This window comes from Scyliorhinus torazame, chromosome 10 (assembly GCF_047496885.1).
Source record: "Scyliorhinus torazame isolate Kashiwa2021f chromosome 10, sScyTor2.1, whole genome shotgun sequence".
NCBI lineage: Eukaryota > Metazoa > Chordata > Chondrichthyes > Carcharhiniformes > Scyliorhinidae > Scyliorhinus > Scyliorhinus torazame.
The window spans coordinates 38,477,977-38,502,934 of record NC_092716.1 but is presented as its reverse complement, the minus strand read 5'-3'; the positions used below and the strand labels follow the sequence as shown (position 1 = coordinate 38,502,934).

The following is a 24,958-nucleotide window of genomic DNA, read 5'->3' as shown; positions in this document are numbered from 1 at the left end:
TACACCGCCTTCGCGGCAGACGGCCGCCTATACCACTTCCTTAGGGTCCCCTTCGGCGTCACAAACGGGGTCTCGGTCTTCCAAAGGGTGATGGACCGAATGGTCGACTGGTACGGGTTGCGGGCCACCTTTCCCTACCTAGACAATGTCACCAGCTGCGGCCATGATCAGCAGGACCACGACGCTAACCGTGCTAAATGTCTCCACACCGCTACTCTCCTAAACCTCACTTACAACAAGGAGAAGTGCATGTTCAGCACAAACCGCTTAGCCATCCTCGGCTATGTGGTCCAGAACGTAGTTCTGGGGCCCAATCCCGACCGCATGCGCCCCCTCATGGAGCTCCCCCTCCCCCACTGCCCCAAGGCCCTCAAACGCTGCCTGGGGATCTTTTCGTACTATGCTCAGTGGGTCCCAAACTATGCGGACAAGGCCCGCCCACTCATACAGTCCACCCAGTTCCCCCGACGGCCAAGGCCCAACAGGCCTTCGCCCGGATCAGAGCTGATATTGCCAAGGCCACAATGCACGCTGTAGAGACACTGCCCTTCCAAGTAGAAAGCGATGCATCAGACGTTGTCCTTGCCGCCACCCTCAATCAGGCAGGCCCATGGCATTCTTTTCCCACACCCTTCATGCCTCAGAAATTCGGCACTCATCCATCAAAAAGGAAGCCCAAGCTATCGTTGAAGCTGTGCGGCATTGGAGGCATTACCTGGCCGGCAGGAGATTCACTCTCCTCACTGACTAACGGTCGGTAGCCTTCATGTTCAACACACAGCTGGGCAAGATCAAAAATGATAAAATCTTGCGGTGGAGAATCAAGCTTTCCACCTACAATTACGAGATTATGTATCGCCCCAGCAAACTCAACGAACCTCCAGACGCCCTATCACGAGGTACATGTGCCAGCGCACAGATAGACCGACTCTGGGCTCTGCACGGCAGCCTTTGTCACCCAGGAGTCACACGGTTGTACCACTTCATTGAGGCACGAAATCTGCCCTACTCCGTCGAGGAAGTAAGGACAATCACCAGGGACTGCCAGGTCTGTGCGGAGTGCAAGCTGCACTTCTACCGGCCGGACCGCGCGCGCCTGGTGAAGGCCTCCCGCCCCTTTGAACACCTCAGTGTAGACTTCAAAGGCCCCCTCCCCTCCAGCGACCGTCACACATATTTTCTCAGTGTGATCGACGAATACTCCAGATTCCCCTTTGCCATCCCATGCCCCGACATGAAATGAAATGAAAATGAAAATCGCTTATTGTCACGAGTAGGCTTCAAATGAAGTTACTGTGAAAAGCCCCTAGTCGCCACATTCCGGCGCCTGTTCGGGGAGGCTGTTACGGCTGTGACGGCTGCCACCGTCATTAAAGCCCTCATCACAATCTTCACTCTGTTTGATTTCCCCACCTACATCCACAGTGACAGGGGATACTCATTCATGAGTGATGAGCTGCGTCAGTTCCTGCTCAGCAGGGGTATCGCCTCCAGCAAAACGAGCTATAACCCCCGGGGAAATGGACAGATAGAAAGGGAGAATGGGACGGTATGGAGGGCTGTCCAGCTGGCCCTACGGTCCAAAAACCTCCCGGCCTACCGCTGGCAGGAGGTCCTCCCTGATGCACTCCACTCCATTCGCTTATTACTCTGCACTGCCACGAACAATACACCCCATGAACGTCTTTTTGCCTTTCCCAGGATGTCCACATCCGGGGTGTCGCTCCCGACTTGGCTCGCAGCTCCGGGAACCGTGCTTCTCTGTAAACATGTCCGACTCCACAAGACGGACCCGTTGGTGGAGAGGGTGCACTTGCTCCACGCAAACCCCCAGTACGCCTACGTGGCGTTCCCCGACGCCCGCCAGGATACTGTCTCCCTCAGGGACCTGGCACCAGCACGTTCCACCCCCCCCCCCCCCCCCCCCCCCCCCCCCCCCCCCGCCGGCCGGATTCAATTTTAACAGTGGGTGAGGTAAACCACTGTTGCACCTGTATTAGGTGATGTACGGTAGGACCTGTACTACAGGTGCGCCGGTAGTCCCTGCCTGTCTAAATATGCGTGTCCTCCAGCTAGCAGCCATTTCGCCAGCTGCTGTGGGAGGCCACACATCTGATAGCAATAAATCCTCAGTTGGATTCAACTATCGTCTTTTGTCCAATTGATCGTGCCTCACTTACCACAAGATTCACTCTAATTTTCTCTGACCTCTGCATGCACTGCTTCAGAAATCCGAACCCTGCACAACGCAGATGTTGAGTTAGAGGGTTCTGCACTGAGTACATGTAAGCAGCAGGGGCAGGTGGGAAGGACGTCACAGGAACTAGGTCCCTGATGGGCAAGCTCATAGCCTAGCTTTTCTGTAGAGGGTGCAGATGAAGACTTGAGAGACCCAACCTCTAAAATATGATTGCTGTGCACGTGAATTGATTGTTGCATTGAACGGCTCCTCAGGGAACTTCCTCAAAAGAGTGTAAAATAGACCACTTTCAAATTGTGGGCACTTCTGGTGCGTGATAACAACGCCCTGTAGTCAACCATGATGCGCATCACCAACTTTTCGGATTCTGCAGCAGGGCTCTTAGGTCAGGGGTCTGTGACAATAGCTTTGATCAAAGCTCCGAGGAGTACCACTGCACTCAGATCTTCACTATCTCCACCAGTTTATAAAGCTTGGAGGTAACCTGGAGATGGATTTCAGTGCGGTCACAAGATTTCTACTGTCTGCTCTCAGTTGGAGGGCTGAGTGCAGCCTCAGTGGCAGTGACTCTATGGGAGTTCCAGATGCTGCTCTCTCTGAGGAAAACAGCATGCTTGCACTCTTTGCCATTCTACTAGTCCTGTCCTGGATTAGACTGCTTCAGCAACATCTGAGATGTTGCAGTCTGCAGCCAAGTCCTCTCTTGCCCAGGTTTCTAGATGTCATCAATCACAGCCATTTTAAAACCCCCATTGGTACCACTGTAGCTATCCGCATCTGTTCCTGAAATGCTGAGTACAAGGTTAGGAAAGAGAGCATCCTAGATAGGTTCTGGTAGCTTTCAGCGGGATTAATATTAGCATTTCCATGTGTTAGGGGCTACTGTAAATTATAATCTTCTTTCAGCAGTGGCTCCATTGGTTTCAAGTCCCTTTCAGGATGCGAGCACAGAATCAAGGTCAACACTTCAATGCAGTACTGATAGATGGTTGCACTGGTGGAGGTGCCTTCTTCCAGAAGATATCTAAAACTGAGGCCGCATCTTCCCTTGCCGGTGGACATAAAAGATCCCATGGCATTGTTTCAAAGGATTGTTATCTCTGGCATCCTGGTCAATTATTTGTTTCTCAATCAACATTAGACAACAGATTATCTGTTTGTTAGCATATTGCTGTTTGTTGAAGTTCGCTGCATGAACATTGACGACTGCATTTCCTATATTACAACCATGACTGTACTTTGGGTTGTCATGTGGTCGTGAAAGGCACTATATAAATGCAAGTTGTTTTTAAATTTCTGAAATCCTGTGAAAGACCTGTTTTGTGAGTATCAGGGATGAGGCAATGGAACTTCAGAAATAGGAAATGTTAGTGGTTTGAGTTGAACATAGGGTGAGATTTTCCAGCCCTTCCTGCCAGTGGGATCTTCCAGTCCTGCCAAAGCCGAACCCCCTCCCTGCCCCATGGCAGATACCCGGCAGCGAGATGGGCAAGCCATGCAAAGAGTTGTGGGCTTCAGCAGGACCGGAAGATCCCACTGACGGTCAGTGGCGAGCTGACTCAGAAGAGGGGCTTTAACCTAATGGGGGGGATTGTCATGAGATCACGAAAGAGCTCCCAAAGAGCAACCATTTCCTTCCCGCCCGACTGCCCATGCCAAACATTTTATGGCATTGGCAGGTATTATCAGGATCAGTTGTCTCGATAATAAACCTAATTGACCCTTGAGTATGCATTTAACTATGGTCAGTGGGTAGCTGATTTCGGCGCCCGCCCGAATTATGCCGGGTGAGCAAAATGGGGCAGGGGTGAGGGTGAGGAGAGGAACCGCACCCCACTCCACCCGTTTGGAAATAAGGCCACCAGGGACATGTAAACTTTAGTTGGTGGTATACAAGTGCATACTTATGCGAGGAAAGCTGAAGGTTAAACTGGTCTTAATGCAGTATGAACATGCAGCAATGTTAAATAATGGAGGAAGCACATCTAAAACCGCTTGGATAGTAAAAACTAAATGAAATTTTAACTGATTATTCATTGAAATGGAGTTGAGTATCATTGGTTGAACAATACATGTGATCAGAATACTGGGAGAACTTTGAATTGTGACTTGTGGTCTTTTACATTAAGCAGGCGGGGCTTTGACTTCAAGTCTCATCTGATAGACAACAGCTCCAACAATTATGTGGGGGCTCATAAAAATAAATATGTGATTGATGTTCATTGGAGCTGAAAAATTCACCTTAATATGTCCATATACATGTCTACCACCACATTCTCAAGGGCAATTGGGGACAGGCAATAAATGCTCATCCAGCTGGCGATGCCAGCGCCCTGTGACAGAATTAAGAAATGTGCAAATCCTCAGCCCCCAGTGTTATAGAATTCTATAGAGCGTCACTTTGTTTACTCTTGGGATGTGAGTGTGATCCTAATGTGCACCATCTTGTTTCCTTTAACAAAGTCTGGTCATTGAAGCTTAGACTTAGATATTCCTCTGTCTATCTCCTCAGTGTGTGATGTGGAGATGCCGGCGTTGGACTGGGGTGAGCACAGTAAGAAGTCTTACAACACCAGGTTAAAGTCCAACAGGTTTGTTTCGATGTCACTAGCTTTCGGAGCGCTGCTCCTTCCTCAGGTGAATGAAGAGGTATGTTCCAGAAACATATATATAGACAGATTCAAAGATGCCAGACAATGCTTGGAATGCGAGCATTAGCAGGTGACAGGATGATTTGGGAAGGCTGGTAAAAGAAAATGCTTCAGTGAGGAATTCTACCAAATTCGTGTCCTGGATATCATCCGAAAACATTTTCCTCGAGAAGTGCAGACACAATGAGCCAAACGGCCTCGTTCTGTGTTGGAACGTCTCTGTAATTCTGAGAAGTGAGATCAATCACTGGAAGTGCTATGACAAAACAAATAAAAAAGTTCTTGTCATTTCAGACATTGAATTTCCATTTCTTGGTGCCTTTGGTTTATAAATTTGCAAGGATGTGGATATATTAGAAGTGGTCAGTGTTACTGCCAAAGGGCAAATATTCATTAAAGAAAACTTTTCAAAGGATAGCACGGTGGCGCAGTGGGTTAACCCTGCTGCCTCATGGCGCTGAGGTCCCAGGTTCGATCCCGGTTCTGGGTCACTGCCATGTGGAGTTTGCACATTCTCCCCGTGTCTGCGTGGGTTTCGCCCCCACAACCCAAAGATGTGCAGGGTAGGTGGATTGGCCATGCTAAACTGCCCCTTAATTTGACAAAATGAATTGGATACTCTAAATTTGAAAAAAAAGAAAGAAAACTTTTCAGATGATATTGTAACTGCAAAATCTTTGCTTGTGCCTGATTAGTGAGGGTAATTTAAAAAAAACTTTACCTAAGCGTTCTTTATTTTTGTGGGACCAGAAAATGCAGGAGGGCTCCTCCAGGCTCATCTAAGCTCGCCTGGGTTGCCATACCAGGTCCCTCCTTCTCAACCCACAGAAGGAACATCTTCAGTCCAACGTACCTGTTTCCTCGATTTGGGAGTTGGTAACGCTAAAATTAAGACAGCCTGGAGCTGATAGTCTGCCCTGGATTATCTGTTTTCCACGATCAGCCCCTGGCCCTATGATAATGTGCAAACTATATGAAAGACCAGAGTATGCCATGTGACTTCCAACCCATGTGATGTGGGATGATACTAGTCTCATTTCGTATTTTGTTTTTCCTTAAAACAGTCTATTCCAAAGAATAGCTAATATATTTCAGCCTTGCTGTCTATAATGATGCGAAACATTGATCTGAAAATCTATGGGATAATTCAGTTGTAATTTAGTGTTACAAATGTATTCCTGTTGAAGTGTTCAATATAATGGATAAAATGGCCCATCTGTAATAATGCGTGAAATCAGGAGCCATTTTTCGTACTGCACTATATTTACTCATTCATTCTGTCAAAAGAAATATTTCTCACTGAGAAAAGTCTTAACAACAAACAGACATCACAAACCACTAACTCCTATAATGGTTAATCAATACTGCTGACTCCCAATGCTTTCCTCCTCCACCCATGCCACCAGACCAGCAAAAGGCTCAATCAATAGACCAGCAATTATGTTTGCCAGATTTGCGGCTGAAGATACTTACAGAATTATTTCAGGTTTGACAAATGCCCAGTTTATTCTTCATCCCATCACTTAATTACTAATCCTACATAATACTTATTGGCATATCATGTAGTTAACACTTCTGTTCGCTGACTGTGCAGACAACCTTTTCCTTCAAACAATGTTGGGAAAGCATTGCTGCAATGATGTTGGCTTGCTTTTCTCACAATCCACAGAAATTATTACTCACGATTTTATGGTTCAAATATTCCAATTATTAAGGGCTATAACTAAAAGGGTGCAAGTTATAATATTTTCTGTTAGTCAAATGGAAGATTTAGATATGAAATATTTAAATAAAAAACAATAAAAGGTTCAAATGAAATGACATTGTTTGATAGGTTAGCTCTTGAGATTTCATACAAATAAAAATAAAATCCAAAAACATTGGATGACAAAGAATGTTTTTAAAGCCACGTGTAGGGAAGATGACATAATGAACAATATCCATAGTGCAAAGTTCCAAATGTTCATGTAAATGATATTGTGTATTAACGTGCCTAGTCTCATTTGGCCATAGGCTTCCACTAGTTTTTTTTTAAGATTGCAGTAATATCACCCTAAGTTCTGGGGGCACAATAAGGCTATCAGTGGGTGAATGAAGGACACTTGCTGTAACTCATTAATAGGTGATGTCTGTAATACACATATGTTTCTTTTGGTATCAAATGAAGCCTGGGCCTCCTGGCAGGATTATTGACAATTAGCTCCATAACTTCTTATCCCACAGAGTACTAGAAATCAGCTGCATGACGTTACAAAATTACCATGGATTGAATGCAAAATCTCCACCACCTTATTGGGATGCCAACCACAATTTGTATTGGAAGATTAAGGCCATTGTATATAATACGATGTGGCCTGAATTTGGCTAACTTTATTTTAATATATCAAAAAGGATCCAATATGTATGAGTGCCTATTTGTTTCATTTAATGTTTATTCCATTAAACTGTGTATTTTGCATGTACTTGCAGTTTGAGGTTTAGAAATAAATTATTTGGTCAAGAGTCTGATATTGAACAGCTGCACACTCTGTAAAATACAAAGCTGCAAACAAGCCCAAATCTAAAAGAAAATAAGTTCCTATGTAAATAGATTTTATTTGGTTAGTTATAGGAAACATCATGGCCAGTTATTGAATCTCAATTTGGTGTGAATATTTAACACGGTGGCACAGTGGTTCGCACTGCTGGCTCACTGCACCAGGGACCTAGGTTCAATTCTGGCCTTGGGTGACTGTGTGGAATTTGTACTTTTTCTGCATGGGTTTCCTCCGGGTGATCTGGTTTCCTCCCGCTATCCAAAGATGTGCAGGTTAGGTGGATTGGCTATGCTAAAACTGCACCTTAGTGTCCAAAAATGTGCAGGTTAGGCAGGGATACGGGTCTATGGCGGGGAAGTTGGCCAAAGTAGGGTGCTCTTTTGGAATGTCAGTGCAGACTTGATGGGCCGAGTGGTCTACTTCTGTACTGCAGGGATTCTATGGATACTACTGTAAAGAGTATTCTGAAGATCTACATTTACACTTCAGGACTGATATCTCAATCAAGGATTTCAAATGACCCAGTTAGATCAGTTTTGTTTCAAAATTCTCCCCAATGTAAATAATTAATTTACAGAATAGTTTGACAAGTTAGAAACAGTTAATCTCATACTGACATAGACATGTAAAATATGCATATTTGAGGGTTTTGCAAGGGTTTTGTAGAATAAGGCTGGCAAAATCATCAAGAGGTAAAGCATAAACACTTAAAAGAAACTGCTAATGTTGTTTCTCTGAGGTTTCTGCCAATTTCATGCTGAGATTATGGCAGGAAACCAGGAGAACCCTGCAGAATTTAAGAACATAATCTGGATTCCTATTATACGCATGTCTAAATAAAATGGGACCTTGTGAATAATTGCTTATATTGGGATTTTGTTTTGTACCAGTCAATTTCTCATGATGTTGCACCCAGGAAGTGAACAACATGTTCACAACAGTGAACAACAAGTGTGGGCTTCAAGTAAAAGAAAGTCAGAAGGCGGGGATAATTGGATCGTATGCCATATATATATATCTAAATCTCTTGCAATTTTTAAAGTCATATACATTTGATTTATTTTGTGTAAAATAACTTGTGTATATATATTATTATTTATAACAAAAATATTATTTATAACAAAATGCACTGTCATTTGGAGAACAGGAAAGTTGCGACGGCTGAAGCAAGAGTGCTCCTCTGCAGTACAGGCTGAGTAGCTGTGAGATGCAAAACTGAGCTACTGCAACACTGTGATGGATATGATTAGAATCTGCAATGTTAGAGACACTTCCATTACAAATATAGATATAAGATTTATAATGGCCAAAAGTAACAGGATAGCTGAGGTTAGCAATGTAATAGCATCCGCCTTAGCAGTCCTGCACACGTGAGAAGAAAATTAAAACTTGATAAATGTTTTATATTAGCATTTTGTTGTACATGTGTTGATTTAACCATAAATGTACTTGCATCTTACACTGGAATTTTTTATCCAAGTCAATTTAACTAAAATATTACACTGGCAAAGTTAGCAGTGACCTGTTTTCTGGTCAACAAAGCATTAAATAGTTCACCTGTAATCATCCATCTCTTCATTGTTGTTAATTGTTTGTTCTTTCAGTGTTTTAAGCTCTGATTGAAGTTTACGATTTGCCTGTTCATGCCGCACAATTTCTGTGATACGATCACTGAGCTGATTCTGAGTGGTTTGCAGGCTACTCCCCGTCAGTAAAAGTTTCTCCTCATGGTGTGCCAGCTCCTGTGCTGTGAAGAAAGAAACATAGTTGCACATTAATGCAGGATTCATAGTCTGGTTAATGCTTCAAGGATATACCCTGCAGTATATGCTTTTGAATTTAGTACAGGATACAACCACAGTCCCAAGGCCTTAAAATAAGTCAGAGCTATTCTTTTAAAGGGCACCTGAAACTCTTTATCATTTTCTAATACTTTTGGTATACAAAAATGTAAAATGAACAAATATCATTTAAGATTGTCTATTTAATGAGTTAATTGGGCAATAGATTTTGTCTGGTATTTTGTCTTTTAAATCTATTTCCCATTTACTGGCACAAATGTAATCACAGAACAATGTTCCATTTTTAAAAAAAGGTAATCTACACCAAATTGGAATCTGTTAAATGAATATTTTATGTAACTGGTTCTTAATGCAAGAAGGGGGCACAATTTTTTATACCTGGTTTTTTAACATATTGGACCTTTGTGACAAGAATAATGGTGAGGTTAAGAGTGCTCACTGCTATAGGGAGGGGGGAATTAAATCGAACAGCAAGACCTGGGACTGAATTCTTCCAAAATCGGGCTATGTCCCCACACTGGCGGACAAATGCTGGCGTTGCACTCCCCAGTTTCCTGCAAAAAAAATAAAAGGCGATTCACTTACCTGCAGGGGGCTAGCATGGATCCGTCGTGAAGCTCGCAGCTTTGGCTGCGGATATTGGCCCCTGCACGTCCGGTTCCGAGTCCGCGCATGCGCAGGCCTCCAGCGCGGCGGTGCCGCGCGCATGATGGCCTCGAACCGCGGACCAACACGGACAATGTAGGCCTGCCCGATCGGCCATGCGCCATTGCATCGGTCCGGCCCGGTCGCTGCCCTGGCTGCCCATAAGGCCCCCCCACCTGGAACTCGATCCTGCCGCCCCCACCAGGGCGCGCGAGTGTCCCGACGTGGCGTAATTCGCGGACCAGCGATTCTCCGGGCCCGATTCGGTAGGGAACTTTGATTCTCCCCAAACTTGATTTCGGCACGGGGCTTTGGAGAATCCATCCCTTGATGTCTGCACTTGCACAGTTAAAAGTAGAAATCCGGAAGATGCTGCCAGGGAAACCCTGCTCCTCCACATGTTGCATTGTTTTTTTAAACAAATTTAGAGTACCCAATTATTTTTTTCCCAATTAAGGCACATGTTGCACTGCTGTAGTCCTTGCAAAATCATTTGGCACTGAAATTAATGCATAGCATGAATTTTGTGTATTTGTCCATGGGTTCTGCAATAAAGACAGTGGACAAATCTGGACTTACTGCATTTAGGAGCAAGTTAGTTTTCAACATCATGATAAATGATAATTAGAATCATGGAAAAGTTACAGCACAGAAAGAGGCCATTTGGCCCAACTTGTCCATGCCAGCCCTAGGACACCAGGTGCCGTTTCTAATCCCACCTTCCTGTACCCGGTGCATAGCCCTGTAGCTTAGAACACTTAAGGTGCAGATCCAGGTACCTTTTTAAAGAGTTTAGGGTCGTTGCTTCCACCAACTTGGGGCAGCGAATTCCAGACACTCATTACCCCTCTTTGTGAAAAGGTTTTCCTCATGAACTCTTTACATCTTCTGCCACTTACCTTGAATCTATGTCTGCTGGTTCTAGAATTCTCCACCAGGGAAAACAATGTTATCCTGTCCACCCTATCTCTTCCCCTCTTAATTTTGTACACCTCGATTAAGTCACCCCTCAGCCTTCTTGTTGCAAGGAAATTGACCTCAACCTATCCAATCTCTCCTCATAGCCACACTTTTCTAGCCCTGGCAGCATTCTTGTAAACCTCCTCTGCACTCTCTCCAGAGCAATTACGTCATTCCTATAATGTGGTGACCAGAACTGCACACAGTATTACAGCTGTGGCCTCACCTGCGTTTTATATAATACTAACTTTCCTTACTTGTATATTCTATATCTCTGCCAATGAAAGAGAGCATTCCATTTGCTTTTTTTGCAACCATGGCTACTTGAACTGCTACCGTTAGGGACCTGTGTACCTGTATACCAAGATCTCTCACTTCGCCGGCCCCTCTTAGTATATTCCCATTTATTGTGTACTCCCTACAACTGTTTGACCTCTTTAAATGCATGACCTCACACTTCTGTGTTAAATTCCACATGCCACTTTATCACCCACTTCACTAATCCTTCTACATCGTTTTGAAGGTTATAGCAATCCTCCACACTGTCCACCACTCGGCCAATCTTTGTGTCATCTGCAAATTTCCCAATCATGCTCCCCACGTTCACATCCAAATCATTAATATATAACACAAACAGTTAAGGGTCCCAACACCAAGCCCTGTGAGACCACGTGAGCCAACTTTCCAATTACAAGGGCAGCCATCGACCATTACCCTTTGTTTCCTGTTACAAAGCCAACTTTTTATCCAATTTGCTACATTGCCCTGAATCCCATAGACTTTCTTGACCAATCTGCCTTGTGGACTTTGTCAAATGCCTTGCTAAAATCCATGTACACTACATCCATTGCACTATCTTCATCAACCCTTCTTGTCACTTCCTCAAAGAATCTGATCAAATTTGTGAGGCAAGACCTTCTTTTAACAAATCCATGCTGACCATCCGTGACTAGTCCATGCCTTTCTATGTGACAGTTAATTCCATCTCTCAGGATTGTTTCTACTAATTTGCCCACCACTGATGTAAGACTAACTGGCCTATAATTGTTCGGCATTTCCTTCGATCCCTTTTCAAAGAATGGAATACGTTTGCATTTCTCAAGTCCTCCGGTGCCTCCCCTGTGTCTAGTGAGGATTGGAAGATCATCCTCAGAGCATCTGATATCTCCTCCCTGACCTCCTTCAGTAGCCTCAAACAATTCATCTGGTCCTGGCGACTTATCAACTTTCAAGGATTTCAATCCTTCAAGTACTTCTTCTCTCTTTATGGATTATCCCATCCAGAATCTCACAATATTCCTCCTGGACTACTATATCTGCATCATCCATTTCCTTTGTAAACATGGAGACAAATATTCATTTAAAACCCTTCCCACAGTCCTCTGCATCTACGCATCAGTTCCCCTCTTCACCTCTGATGGGTTCCACTTTTTCCTCAACTCAGCTTTTACCATTAATACATTGGTAAAACATCTTTGGGTTTTATTTAACTTTACTTGCTAATCTTTTTTCATGCCCTCTCTTTGATTTCCCTATTGACTTCGTCCCTGCATTTTCTATACTCATCTAGGCTATCTGCAGTGCTTAGTTCTTTATGCCTATCATACACTTTATTTTTCTGCTTGACCGCTGGCTCTAATTGGTTGAAGAACCTTGCTGACAGATGCCACAGAATCACTGTAGGGGGTGATGTATTAGGTCACATGTTGGATTACAACATGTCTGTGCTCTAAAAGCCTGCAAAACCTTTGAGGCAGCTGTCAGCAAGGGGAGTGGCAAGTGCCATTCCTTCAACATTGGCTGCAACACCTGGCCACTATATATTGGCTTAAACGTTTAAATACTTTAGTACTAACTCAGCCCTGATATTTCTCAATTTTGCACAGCTGGTACTGGTACTGTAGTAACACAATTAAGTTGTGAATGTGTTACATTGATGATGTGAGAAAAATCTATCATAATGATCCTGAGAAGTACTTTTGTTGTTGTACTAGAATAAATGTATGTTTTAAGTTTTAAATATATTTGCTTGCCAAGTGTAGCTTAACATTAATATGTTTACATTAATATTATTAGCATATTATTAACATAATATTAATATTATTGACAAACATTTTGGGACCATTATTTAATACCTATCATGCAGTTGTGGAACATTGCTGTGTTGCCTACATAACAGTGATTGCATTTCTAAAGTCATTAATTGGTTGTGAAGTGCTTTGAGATATCCTCATGATGTGATAAGATGCTGTATAAATGCAAGCTTTCTTTCTCCTATGTATATAATTACACCATACCTTACCAGAATTGGATAAAAAATGGAAAAGGAGCCAAGAGCTCTGCTATGAAAAATACAGCACCATTGAGAAATTGGCAAATGATCAATACAACAAATGTAAAGGCATTCGAAAACACCAGACTTAGAAGATCTAACTCTTCAATCATGCAGTGTTCTTGCATAAGATTTTGGACTCATTTTGGGTTAAAACACCGTTACCCATAACTGCAAATTACAAGTTCAACATGCTATCTGTGGTGTCTGGCCTCTTTAAGGGGCAATTGCTTATAAGGTCACATGACCTTTAAAACCCAATCGGGGAACAGGGTGGGAGTCCACCCTATCAAGCGAGCACTTTTGTCTCAGATTGATTCCAGATGCTGATTGGAAGCCATGAAGCTGCAAGACTCTGTAAGATAGTAAGTTGTAAATAAAGGTTAGTTGTTTCATACCTAGCTGGTGAACCAAAGTTATTACATTGGCAATGAGGATAAAGCCAAGGACGTGTGGTCCCAAGCCTGTGAAGTACAGAATCAGTTGAGGTCAAAGTCAGGTTGCAAAACAGAAGTGTGCTGCAGGAAAAATGCCTTTATTCTAGTCGATGCCTACATTGAGGATTGGACACAATGGGTGGGATTCTCCAACCAAGACGCCGGGACGCGATTTTCCACAGAGCGGAGAATCGGCACCATTAGGGTTGGCGTGGTCGGCGCGGGTGCCGGTTGGGGGGCTGCTCTACCCCCCCCCCCCCGCGACTCTCCGGCCCGGATGGGTTGAGCGGGCGTAAAAAAAAACAAGTCCCGCCGGCGCTGTTGTAACATGCTCTGAGCTGGCGGGACCTCGCCGTTGAAGGGTCCGGGGGGTGGCCTGTGTGGGGGGGGGGGGTCCGATCCCGGGGTGGGCCTCCGATGTGGCCTGGCCCGCGATCAGGACCCACCGATTGGCGGGCCGGCCTCTCTGTCTCCCGGCCTCCTTTCTTCCTCGCCGGCGCCTGTACTCCTGCGCCATGTTGGGTTGGGGCCGGCGAGGACAAGGGAGCATGCGCGGAAATCACGCAGGTGGGACTGCGAATGCGCGGGTTTGCGACGGACCCATTGCGCATGCACGCATCCCCCGGCACCCATTCCATGGCCGGATCAGCAGCTGGAGCGTTTTGAACCCCTCCAGCGCCCTGCTGGCCCCCTGTAGGGACCAGAATTGCTGATCCTGGGGACGTGTTGATGCCGTCGAGAAACGCGACGGCGTTTCCGATGGCGTCAACACTTAGCCTCAGGATCAGAGAATCCCGTCCAATATATATAGAGCATCTAGTAGCTGGTTTAACTCAGTGGGCTAGACAGCTGGTTTGTGATGCAAAACATGGCCAGCAGCGTGGGTTCAATTCCCGTACCAGCTTACCCGAACAGGCTCCGGAATGTGGTGACTTAGTGCTTATTCACAATAATTTCATATTTGTGACAATAAAAGGTTATTATTATTATTATTATCTACGTTATTATTTTACAATCAAAGGAATAGACAAGGGGGAAGAAAAAGGCAATCTTTTAAGCACGTGTGGAACCCAGACTTACAGTCTCCCATCCCTGAACGTGCCCGGTCCTAGTTCATTTATGGAGAGAGTGGATTTTGTGAAGGCACACTATTATCCGAAGCCCCAGTCAGGCACTGTTTTAAGTTTAGTTCCCCTGGGAGAGCCCCAGGAGAGACCATTGCACCGTATAATACGAGGACTCCACCATTGGGGCCATCCTGAATGATATGCTGAGAGATCGCTTAAGTTGAGTCAATAATGAGGCCATCCAGGGAAAGCTGTTCGCGGAGACCGATATCTATTAAAAAAAGGCACTGGTGATTGCCGTAGCGATGGAGATTGCTGAGAAGGGAGCCCAGGAGTTTCAGGGCATGCAAAATGGTGGTGCGGTTCATTGGTTAGGACGGGAAGCTGCAGTCAGCAATGGCACCAAAAGGTTAAGACACTAGTTTTAAATGGGAAGCAAATATAGCAGCGAGCAGAGTCAGTAAATTTAGGAGTGTGACTGCAACACCAAAGATCGAAGCAGAGTGTTACCGATGCGGGGATAAAACATTGTTTTAACCCAAAATGAGGCCAAAATCTTATGCAAAAGCACTGCATGATTGAAGAGTTAGATCTTCCAGGTCTGGTGTTTTAGAATACCTTTACATTTGTTGTATACCCAGAAGCTTGCAGATTGAATGAAGCAGAATCCTATTCATGCCACAGGAAGTCAGGAATGCACTTGAGGCATTGGTGTAAGAACAAGCCAAGCCTGCTCAGCGCTAAAAGGTACAGTGTAGAAGATTTCCCTGTAAAAGACTTCCGGGTGCGGCGATGACCAGCTAAGTCGCACGTTTCGGCAGCTCCCGGTGGAACGGACTTTTGGGCTCTTAATAGGAGCCCCAACGGCAATTTTAACGGCAAAAAACATTGTGCTGTAATCCAGAAGGGAATCCCTCCTGGACACGGATGGAAAAAAGAGAGGAAGGTGGCCGGATTGCGGTGGATCCTCTAGAGCAGTGGCCAGGAAGGCAGGCACAAAGCAAGATGGCGTCGGAAGGAGGCAGTTTAATATGGGGCCCTGACCAACAAGAGTTCCTGCGGTGTTGCGTGGAAGAACTCAAAAAGGAGATGACGAAGGAGCTGTTGGCCCCGATATTACAAGCGATTGAGGGGCTAAAGGAGGAGCAAAAGACCCAGGACCAGGAGCTTCGGGTCATGAAGGCAAAGGCTGCTGAGAATGAGGACGACATACAGGGCCTGGTGGTGAAAACGGAGATGCACGAGGCACAACTCAAAAGGTGTGTGGAAAGGCTGGAGGTGCTGGAGAATAATGCGAGGAGGAAGAATTTAAGGATTCCTGGTCTTCCCGAAGGTGTAGAAGGGGCGGACGTCGGGGCGTATGTGAGCACGATGCTGCACTCGTTAATGGGATCGGAGGCCCCGACGGGTCCGCTGGAGGTGGAGGGAGTCTATCGAGTTGTGGCGCGAAGACCGAGGGCTGGGGAAATTCCTCGAGCCATAGTGGTGAGATTTCTCCGATATAAGGACAGAGAGATGGTCCTGAGATGGGCAAAGAAAACTCGGAGCAGTAGGTGGGAGAACGCGGTGATCCGCGTATATCAAGATTGGAGTGCGGAGGTGGCGAGAAGGAGGGCAAGCTTTAATCGGGCCAAGGCAGTTCTGCACAAACGGAAGATTAAATTTGGAATGCTGCAACCGGCAAGACTGTGGGTCACACATCAAGGGAAACACCACTACTTCGAAACGGCAGATGAGGCGTGGACATTTATTGTCGAGGAGAAACTGGAGTGAGCGGGCCATAAAAAGAACGTTTGGGACAAAGTGGGGGTGTGAATATGTGGGATGAAGGGGGGGAAAAGAGGGAAGAGATGACTTCCCAAGTTGTTAATCCTGCGACCCTGTAACTTTTCTCTCTTCCCCATGTCGTGGGGGAGGGAGGATGAGGAGCTGAGGGCGCCAGCCATTGGGGGCGGGGCCAAAAGGGAAGCGCGGGCTTTGTTCCCGCGCTATGGTAATCACGGCGGGAACAGGGAAGCAGGAAGGAGGGGGCCTTGCACAGTGTGAGCCGAGGTCACGGGGGGAAGCCGAGGTCGGCCAGAGTTTGCTGACTTCTGGGAGCAACATGGGGTTGCAATTACGCTAGCTTGGGATCTAGTGGGGAGGGGGGGGGGGTTAACTGGGTTGCTGCTGCTGGGGAGAAGGGGGAGCTGGTATGGGGCGGGGGTGGTCGGGGTGGGGGGGACGCCGCTTGGGGGAGATACGGCTACGTGGGAACCGGGTGAGGAGCTGGATTTGAAAAGGAGATGGCTAGTCGTCGGGGGGGGGGGGGGGGGGGGGGGAGAAGAACCCCCCAACCCGGTTGATCACGTGGAATGTGAGAGGGCTGAATGGGCCGATTAAGAGGGCACGGGTACTCGCACACCTAAAGAAACTTAAGGCAGATGTGGTTATGCTTCAGGAGACGCATCTGAAGCTGATAGACCAGGTCAGACTACGCAAAGGATGGGTGGGGCAGGTGTTTCATTTGGGGCTAGATGCAAAAAACAGGGGGGTGGCCATACTAGTGGGGAAGCGGGTAATGTTTGAGGCAAAGACTATAGTGGCGAATAGTGGGGGCAGATACGTGATGGTGAGTGGCAAATTGCAAGGGGAGGCGGTGGTATTAGTGAACGTGTATGCCCCGAACTGGGATGATGCCAACTTTATGAGGCGTATGTTAGGACGAATCCCGGACCTAGAAGTGGGGAAGTTGATAATGGATGGAGATTTTAATACGGTGCTGGACCCAGGGCTGGACAGATCGAGGTCCAGGACCGGAAGGAGGCCGGCTGCAGCTAGGGTGCTTAAGGACTTTATGGAGCAGATGGGAGGAGTGGACCCCTGGAGATTTAGTAGACCTAGGAGTAAGGAGTTTTCGTTTTTCTCCTATGTCCACAAAGTTTATTCACGGATAGACTTTTTTGTTCTGGGAAGGGCACTGATCCCAAAGGTGACGGGGACGGAGTACACGGCTAGAGCCATTTCGGATCATGCTCCACATTGGGTGGACCTGGAGATAGGGGAAGAAAAACAACAGCGCCCACCCTGGAGAATGGACATGGGATTATTGGCAGATGAGGGTGTGTGCTTAAGGGTGAGGGGGTGTATTGAAAGGTACTTGGAACTCAATGATAATGGGGAAGTACAGGTGGGAGTGGTCTGGGAGGCACTGAAGGCAGTGGTTAGAGGGGAGCTGATATCTATTAGGGCACATAAAGGAAAGCAGGAGGGTAGGGAAAGGGAGCGGTTGTTGAAAGATCTTCTGAGGGTGGACAGACAATATGCGGAGGCACCGGAGGAGGGACTGTACAGGGAAAGGCAAAGGCTACATGTAGAATTTGACTTGTTGACTACGGGTAATGCAGAGGCACAATGGAGGAAGGCACAGGGTGTACAGTACGAATACGGGGAGAAGGCGAGCAGGTTGCTGGCCCACCAACTGAGGCAAAGGGGAGCAGCGAGGGAGATAGGGGGGGTGAGAGATGAGGAGGGAGAGATGGAGCGGGGAGCGGAGAGAGTGAATGGAGTGTTCAAGGCATTTTATGAAAGATTATATGAAGCTCAGCCCCCGGATGGGAAGGAGAGAATGATGTGCTTTCTGGATTAGCTGGAATTTCCCAAGGTGGAGGAGCAGGAGAGAGTGGGACTGGGAGCACAGATTGAGACGGAGGAAGTGGTGAAAGGGATTGGGAGCATGCAGGCGGGGAAGGCCCCGGGACCAGACGGATTCCCAGTTGAATTCTATAGGAAATATATGGACTTGCTGGCCCCGCTACTGATGAGAACCTTTAATGAGGCGAGGGAAAGGGGGCAGCTGCCCCCGACTATGTCAGAGGCAACGATATCGCTCTTCCGAAAGAAGGAAAAAGACCCGCTGCAATGCGGGTCCTACAGGCTCATTTCCCTCCTGAATGTGGGCGCTAAGATTCTGGCCAAGGTAATGGCAATGAGGATAGAGGATTGTGTCCCGGGGGTGGTTCATGAGGACCAAACTGGGTTTGTGAAGGGGAGACAGCTGAATACAAATATACGGAGGCTGTTAGGGGTAATGATGATGCCCCCACCAGAGGGAGAAGCGGAGATAGTGGTGGCGATGGATGTCGAGAAAGCATTTGATAGAGTGGAGTGGGATTATTTGTGGGAGGTGCTGAGGAGATTTGGTTTTGGGGGTGGGTATATCAGGTAGGTACAGTTGCTGTATAGGGCCCCGATGGCGAGCGTGGTCACGAATGGACGAGGGTCTGACTATTTTCAGCTCCATAGAGGGACGAGGCAGGGATGTCCTCTGTCCCCGTTATTGTTTGCACTGGCGATTGAACCCCTGGCCATAGCATTGAGGGGTTCCAGGAAGTGGAGGGGAGTACTCAGGGGGGGAGAAGAACACCGGGTATCTCTGTATGCGGATGATTTGTTGCTATATGTGGCGGACCCGGTGGAGGGGATGCCAGAGATAATGCGGATACTTGGGGAGTTTGAGGATTTTTCAGGGTACAAACTGAACATGGGGAAAAGTGAGTTGTTTGTGGTGCATCCAGGGGAACAGAGCAGAGAGATAGAGGATTTACCGTTGAGGAAGGTAACAAGGGACTTCCGGTACTTGGGGATCCAGATAGCCAAGAACTGGGGTACATTACACAGGCTTAATTTAACGCGGTTGGTGGAACAGATGGAGGAGGACTTTAAGAGATGGACACGGTGTCCCTGTCATTGGCAGGTAGGGTGCAGGCGGTTAAAATGGTGGTCCTCCCGAGATTCCTTTTTGTGTTTCAGTGCCTCCCGGTGGTGATCATGAAGGCTTTTTTCAAAAGAATCGAGACGAGTATTATGAGTTTTGTGTGGGCTGGGAAGACCCCGAGAGTGAGGAGGGGATTCTTGCAGCGTAGTAGGGACAGGGGGGGGCTGGCACTACCGAGCCTAAGTGAGTACTACTGGGCCACCAATATTTCAATGGTGTGTAAGTGGATGGGAGAAGGGGGAGCGGCGTGGAAGAGATTGGAGAGGGCGTCCTGCAGGGGGACTAGTCTACAAGCAATGGTGACGGCACCGTTGCCATTCTCACCAAAGAGATACACCACAAGCCCGGTGGTGGTGGCTACATTGAAGATTTGGGGGCAGTGGAGACGGCATAGGGGAAGGACGGGAGCTTCGATGCGGTCCCCGATAAGAAACAATCATAGGTTTGTTCCGGGGAGAATGGATGGGGGATTTGGAGCATGGCAAAGAGCTGGGGTAGGACAACTGAGAGATCTGTTTGTAGATGGGACGTTTGCGAGTCTGGGAGCGCTGACAGAAAAATATGGGTTGCCCCAAGGGAATGCATTTCGGTACATGCAATTGAGGGCTTTCGCGAGGCAACAGGTGAGGGAATTCCCGCAGCTCCCGATGCAGGAGGTGCAGGATAGAGTGATCTCAGAGACATGGGTGGGGGATGGTAAGGTGTCGGACATATACAGGGAAATGAGGGACGAGGGGGAGATCATGGTGGATGAGCTGAAAGGGAAGTGGGAAGGGGAACTGAGGGAGGAGATTGAGGAGGGGCTGTGGGCTGATGCCCTACGTAGGGTAAACTCATCGTCCTCGTGTGCCAGGCTAAGCCTGATACAATTTAAAGTGTTACACAGGGCGCATATGACTGGAGCACGGCTCAGTAAATTTCTTGGGGTAGAGGATAGGTGTGCGAGATGCTCGAGCGGCCCAGCGAATCACACCCACATGTTCTGGTCATTCCCGGCACTACAGGGGTTCTGGGTGGGGGTGGCAAAGGTGCTTTCGAAGGTGGTGGGGGTCCGGGTCGAACCAAGCTGGGGGTTGGCTATATTTGGGGTTGCAGAAGAGCCGGGAGTGCAGGAGGCGAGAGAAGCTGACATGTTGGCCTTTGCGTCCCTAGTAGCCCGGCGCAGGATATTGTTAATGTGGAAGGAAGCCAAACCCCCGGGGGTGGAGACCTGGATAAACGACATGGCAGGGTTTATAAAGTTAGAACGGATTAAGTTCGTGTTAAGGGGTTCGGCTCAGGGGTTCACCAGGCGGTGGCAACCGTTCGTCGATTACCTCACAGAAAGATAGAGGGAATGGAAAAGTAGACAACAGCAGCAACTCAGGGGGGAGTGGGGGGGAGGAATCGAACGGACTCTCAGAGATGTTATTGTATATGTATAATATGTATAGGTAGTTGTTATAGGTAATTGTACATTGGATTGTATTTTTGGAGAGTATTTATTTTGGACAAGGCAGTTGCCATTCAGTTTTGTTTTTGTTTATATATTATTTATTTATTTGTTTAAAACTGGCCACTGTTATTTATATTGCTTTATTGTTGTGTAAAAGAAACACTACGTACTGTTATGTTTGGCCAAAAATCTTGAATAAAATATATTTTTAAAAAAAGATTTCCCTGTAAATGATTTGAGTGTTCGTGCATGAGCAACATGAAAGTGGGCAAGGTAGCATCCATTATAGTGGTGCTTCTGGTTAATGGTAAACCTATAGAAATGGAGGTAGACATGGAAGCGTCTGCTATCGTAATAGGGGAACACACATTCTTGCGAGAAGGCCTTTGGGTTCAAGGAACACATCCACAAAATTGGTGATCTCTATGGGAGAGGCCATCAAGATCATGGGTACTACCACCATACCAGTGAGATATCAACAGTAATCAGTACCCAACTCCCACAAATAGTTAAACCAGGCCGAGGACCAGGTCTACTGGGCTGCAACTGGGTCAAAGAAATGGGGCGGGATTCTCCACTCCCGCGCCGAAGTGGCCGCGCCGTCGTGAACGCCGTCGAGGTTCACGACGGCACAAAACGGCCCCGATCCCGACAGATTCAGGCCCTGACAATGGGCTAGGATCGGGGCCGCGTCATCTACATGCGCCAGGCCTTGTCGCCCGCGTAAAGGTGGCGCCGCATAGATGACGCGGCCGGCGCCGCATAACTGGCATCATCCGCGCATGCGCGGGTTGGCCGGCGCCAACCCGCGCATGCGTGGTTGCCGTCCTCCCTGCAAGAAGATGGCGGACGGATCTTGCGGGGCCGCGGAAGGAAGGAGGTCCTCCTTCAGAGAGGACGGCCCGATGATTGGTGGGCACCGATCGCGGGCCATGCCACATTTAAGGTACCCCCCGGTGCAGGATCCCCTCTCTCCCCCCCCGCAGACTGCCCCCCCAGCGTTCACGCACCGTTCACGACGGCAGCGACCAAGTGTGGACGCCGCCGGGTAAACCCGCCGTTTTGGCCTGGCCGCTCGGCACATCCGGGCCTGAGAATAGCGGGGGTGCTGGAGAATTGCCATTTTGGGTGTCTCCGGCGATTCTCCGGCCTGCGGAACTAGACGAGGCCGTTCCCGCCGCTTGGGAGAATCGCGGGAGGGCGTTGGACCGGCGTCCTGGGAAATTTTGGCGGCCCAGGTGATTCTCCCAACCGGCGCGGGAGTGGAGAATCTCGCCCATGGAATTTAATTGGACAGAGGTGTTTCAAATAACAAAGGAAGCCTTCTGTAATGAATAAAGAAATATGAAGATGTATTTTGCGATGAGCTGGGGAAAATGAATGGCCTGAAGGCGAAGATCCACATAGACCCGAGGCAGCCTCACAGTTTTTCAAAGCCAGACCCATGTCCTATGTCTTGTTAGGCAAGGCAAAAACAAAATTGAAAAGGTTAGAGGAACTGGGAATAATCCGGCCAGTCCAGTTTTCAGAATGGGCAGTCCTCATATTCCCTGTGATAAAACCAGACAAGACTGTCCGTATCTGTGGGGACTAATATTGAAAGTGAATCAGGCTGCCAAGCTAGACAAGTACTCCATTTCAAAAATAAATTTGTATGCAAAACCTATACAAAGTTAAATATGAGCCATATTTCTCAGAAGCTTGAGTTGGACAATGCTTCCTGAAGTTATATTACAATTAACACACAGGGGGTTGTTTCAGTATACATACCGGCCTTTTGCCGTGTCATCAGCTTGTGTCATATTCCAGAGAACGATGGAAAGCTCATTGCAAGGATTGCCACGTGTAATGGGACATCCGGATGATGGATTGATAATGGGATCGACGGAAACCGAGCACCTAGCTAATCTGGAAGAGGTGCTAAGAAGATATCAACAGGCTGGAGTTCATCTCAAGAAGTAGAAATGTACTTTTTAGGCAAATGAAGTGGCTTACCTGAGTTACATGCACATGGGTTGCACCCCATCGGTTAGAGCAATAAAGGTGGCACTGGCCCCTAAAAACGTAACTGACCGTAAGTCCTTCTCAGGAATGGTGAATTATTATGGGCATTATCTGCTGAATTTGTCGACATTGTTGGCTCCCATACATGTATTACAAAAGAAGCACCAACGTTGGTTTTGGAGAAAGCTTCAGAAAGAAACTTTTAACAAGGTAAAGTAGTTCTTAAATTCATCTTGTTTATTGGCACACTTTGACTCCTCCAGAAAATTGGTGTTAACTTGTGACACCTCTCCTTGTGGCATAGGTGCAGTTGTGTCTCATAAAATGGACGGTGGGTCTGAAAGACCTATAAGGATGTGTCTCCAGAACCCTCTCAGAGACTGAAAAAAGCTATATATTCTCAGATTGAAAAGGAAGAGCTTGCTGTCATGTATGGTGTAAAGAAGTTTTACCAGTATGTGTATGGAAGGCATTTTACCATTGTAATGGACCACAAACCATTTTTGGGTCTTTTTAAGGAAGACAGGGTTATTCTGCAATTACATCAGCAAGGATTCAAGATTGGACATCAATCATATCAGTATATGAGTATACATTCCAATACCAGCATGGAACCCATTATTGCCAGAAGAGAAGCACAGAATATTAACTGGATGGACCAACAAGCCAGTGCCTGAAGAGATGAAGCCATATTGTATTCAGAAAGACAAATTAATTTGTCAAGACGGCATCATACTTTGGGGAGCAAGAGTAGTTTTTCCTGTACTAGAAAGGGAGTTACCCTTGCCTGAATTACATAGTGCTCATTTGAGCGTGTAAAAAAATGAAGATGCCCGGCAGGAGTTATGTTTGGTGGCTTTGCATAGATGCTGACATTGAGAGGCTAGTGACGCACTGCAATCAGTGCCAGTTGAAACAAGTTGCCTGCTCCAGCCCCTTTGCACCCTTGGGAATGGCCTGGTCGGCCATGTGTGCCTGCCCACATGGATTATATGGGGCCATTTTTGGCCACAATGCTTTCCTCTGATAGATGCCCATTTGAAGTGGTCGAAATGAAGTCAAAGATGTTGCATGTCACAGTTGAGAAATTGCATCAGTGTTTTGCATCACATGGAATACCCAAAATCATTGTGTTGAATAATGGAACGACCTTCACAAGTACTAGATTTCAGAATTTCACCTCCAGGAATGGTATAAAGCATATCTGGAGTACACCATACCACCCAGCACCCAATGAACTGGCTGAATGAGCAGTCCAAACCTTCAAGGCAGATCTTAAAAATCAGTCAGGTATGACTGTGGAAACCAGAATGCCTCAATTTCTTCTGGGTACCGGACAACGCCGCATTATATGACAGGAGTGCCATCAACGGAATTATGTCAGCGTCTTAGGACCAGAATAAGCCTGGTGTTTCCGAATTTGCCGGGGAGGGTAGAGGCCATTCAGAGCAGTCAGAAGAAAAACCACGATTCAGGCAAAGCTGCAAGGTTGTTTGCAATTGATGAACCAGTGTGTGTCAAGTATTTCGAAAGCGGACCAAGCTGGGTCCCAAGAGTTGTTGTAGCCAAGACTGGACCATTGCCTGACGAAGTGAATGTACAAGATAGAATTGTCAGGAAACATGTGGACCACTTACATGAGTTGTCCCAGGAGCCAGTACTACAGCCTGATGTGATATGGTACAAATAAAGTAATGGCATGATGGGAAAACTGGTCAATATGGTCAAAATATTTGATACAATGTAAGAAATGCTGCCCGAACCATTTCAGACCCCTGTAAGACTAATAAGGCCGACTCTGCATAACTTGAAGTATGAATAAGATCAGAGAATGTCAAGCCATTCCAAAATACCGGACCTCGGCAACTCCTGATAAGACTAACTCGTCATAACCCAGGGCCGTAGGAATAAGACAAGATAAGGTCAGGAAGAAATAAGTCTCCTCCGACCTCTTAATGTTCCCTCCAAGGACAAGATAATGGTCTGAGTGATGCGACAAAGAACCCAATAAGGTCAGCAGGCATTGCTTCCGTTTCTACTTCCGATCGAAGTCCTGACTAAGCTGTAGTCACGCAATCTTGATAATGATAATGTATAAATACTGAACTGATTTTCTGTAAAAGTGCGTACTT

The 24,958-nt window shown here is 46.8% G+C and overlaps 1 protein-coding gene across 6 annotated transcripts in view; it reads right to left on the bottom strand.

The window, feature by feature from the left end:
* The window catches only part of pmfbp1 (polyamine modulated factor 1 binding protein 1), a 1,352,449-nt gene that overhangs the window by 184,496 nt on the left and 1,142,995 nt on the right, over positions 1-24,958 (bottom strand). For all 6 annotated transcript variants that reach the window (XM_072517945.1, XM_072517947.1, XM_072517950.1 and 3 more), the window contains one exon: positions 8,946-9,135. In XM_072517945.1, coding sequence (XP_072374046.1) covers positions 8,946-9,135 — 190 coding nt within the window. The remainder of the gene's footprint in view (positions 1-8,945; positions 9,136-24,958) is intronic.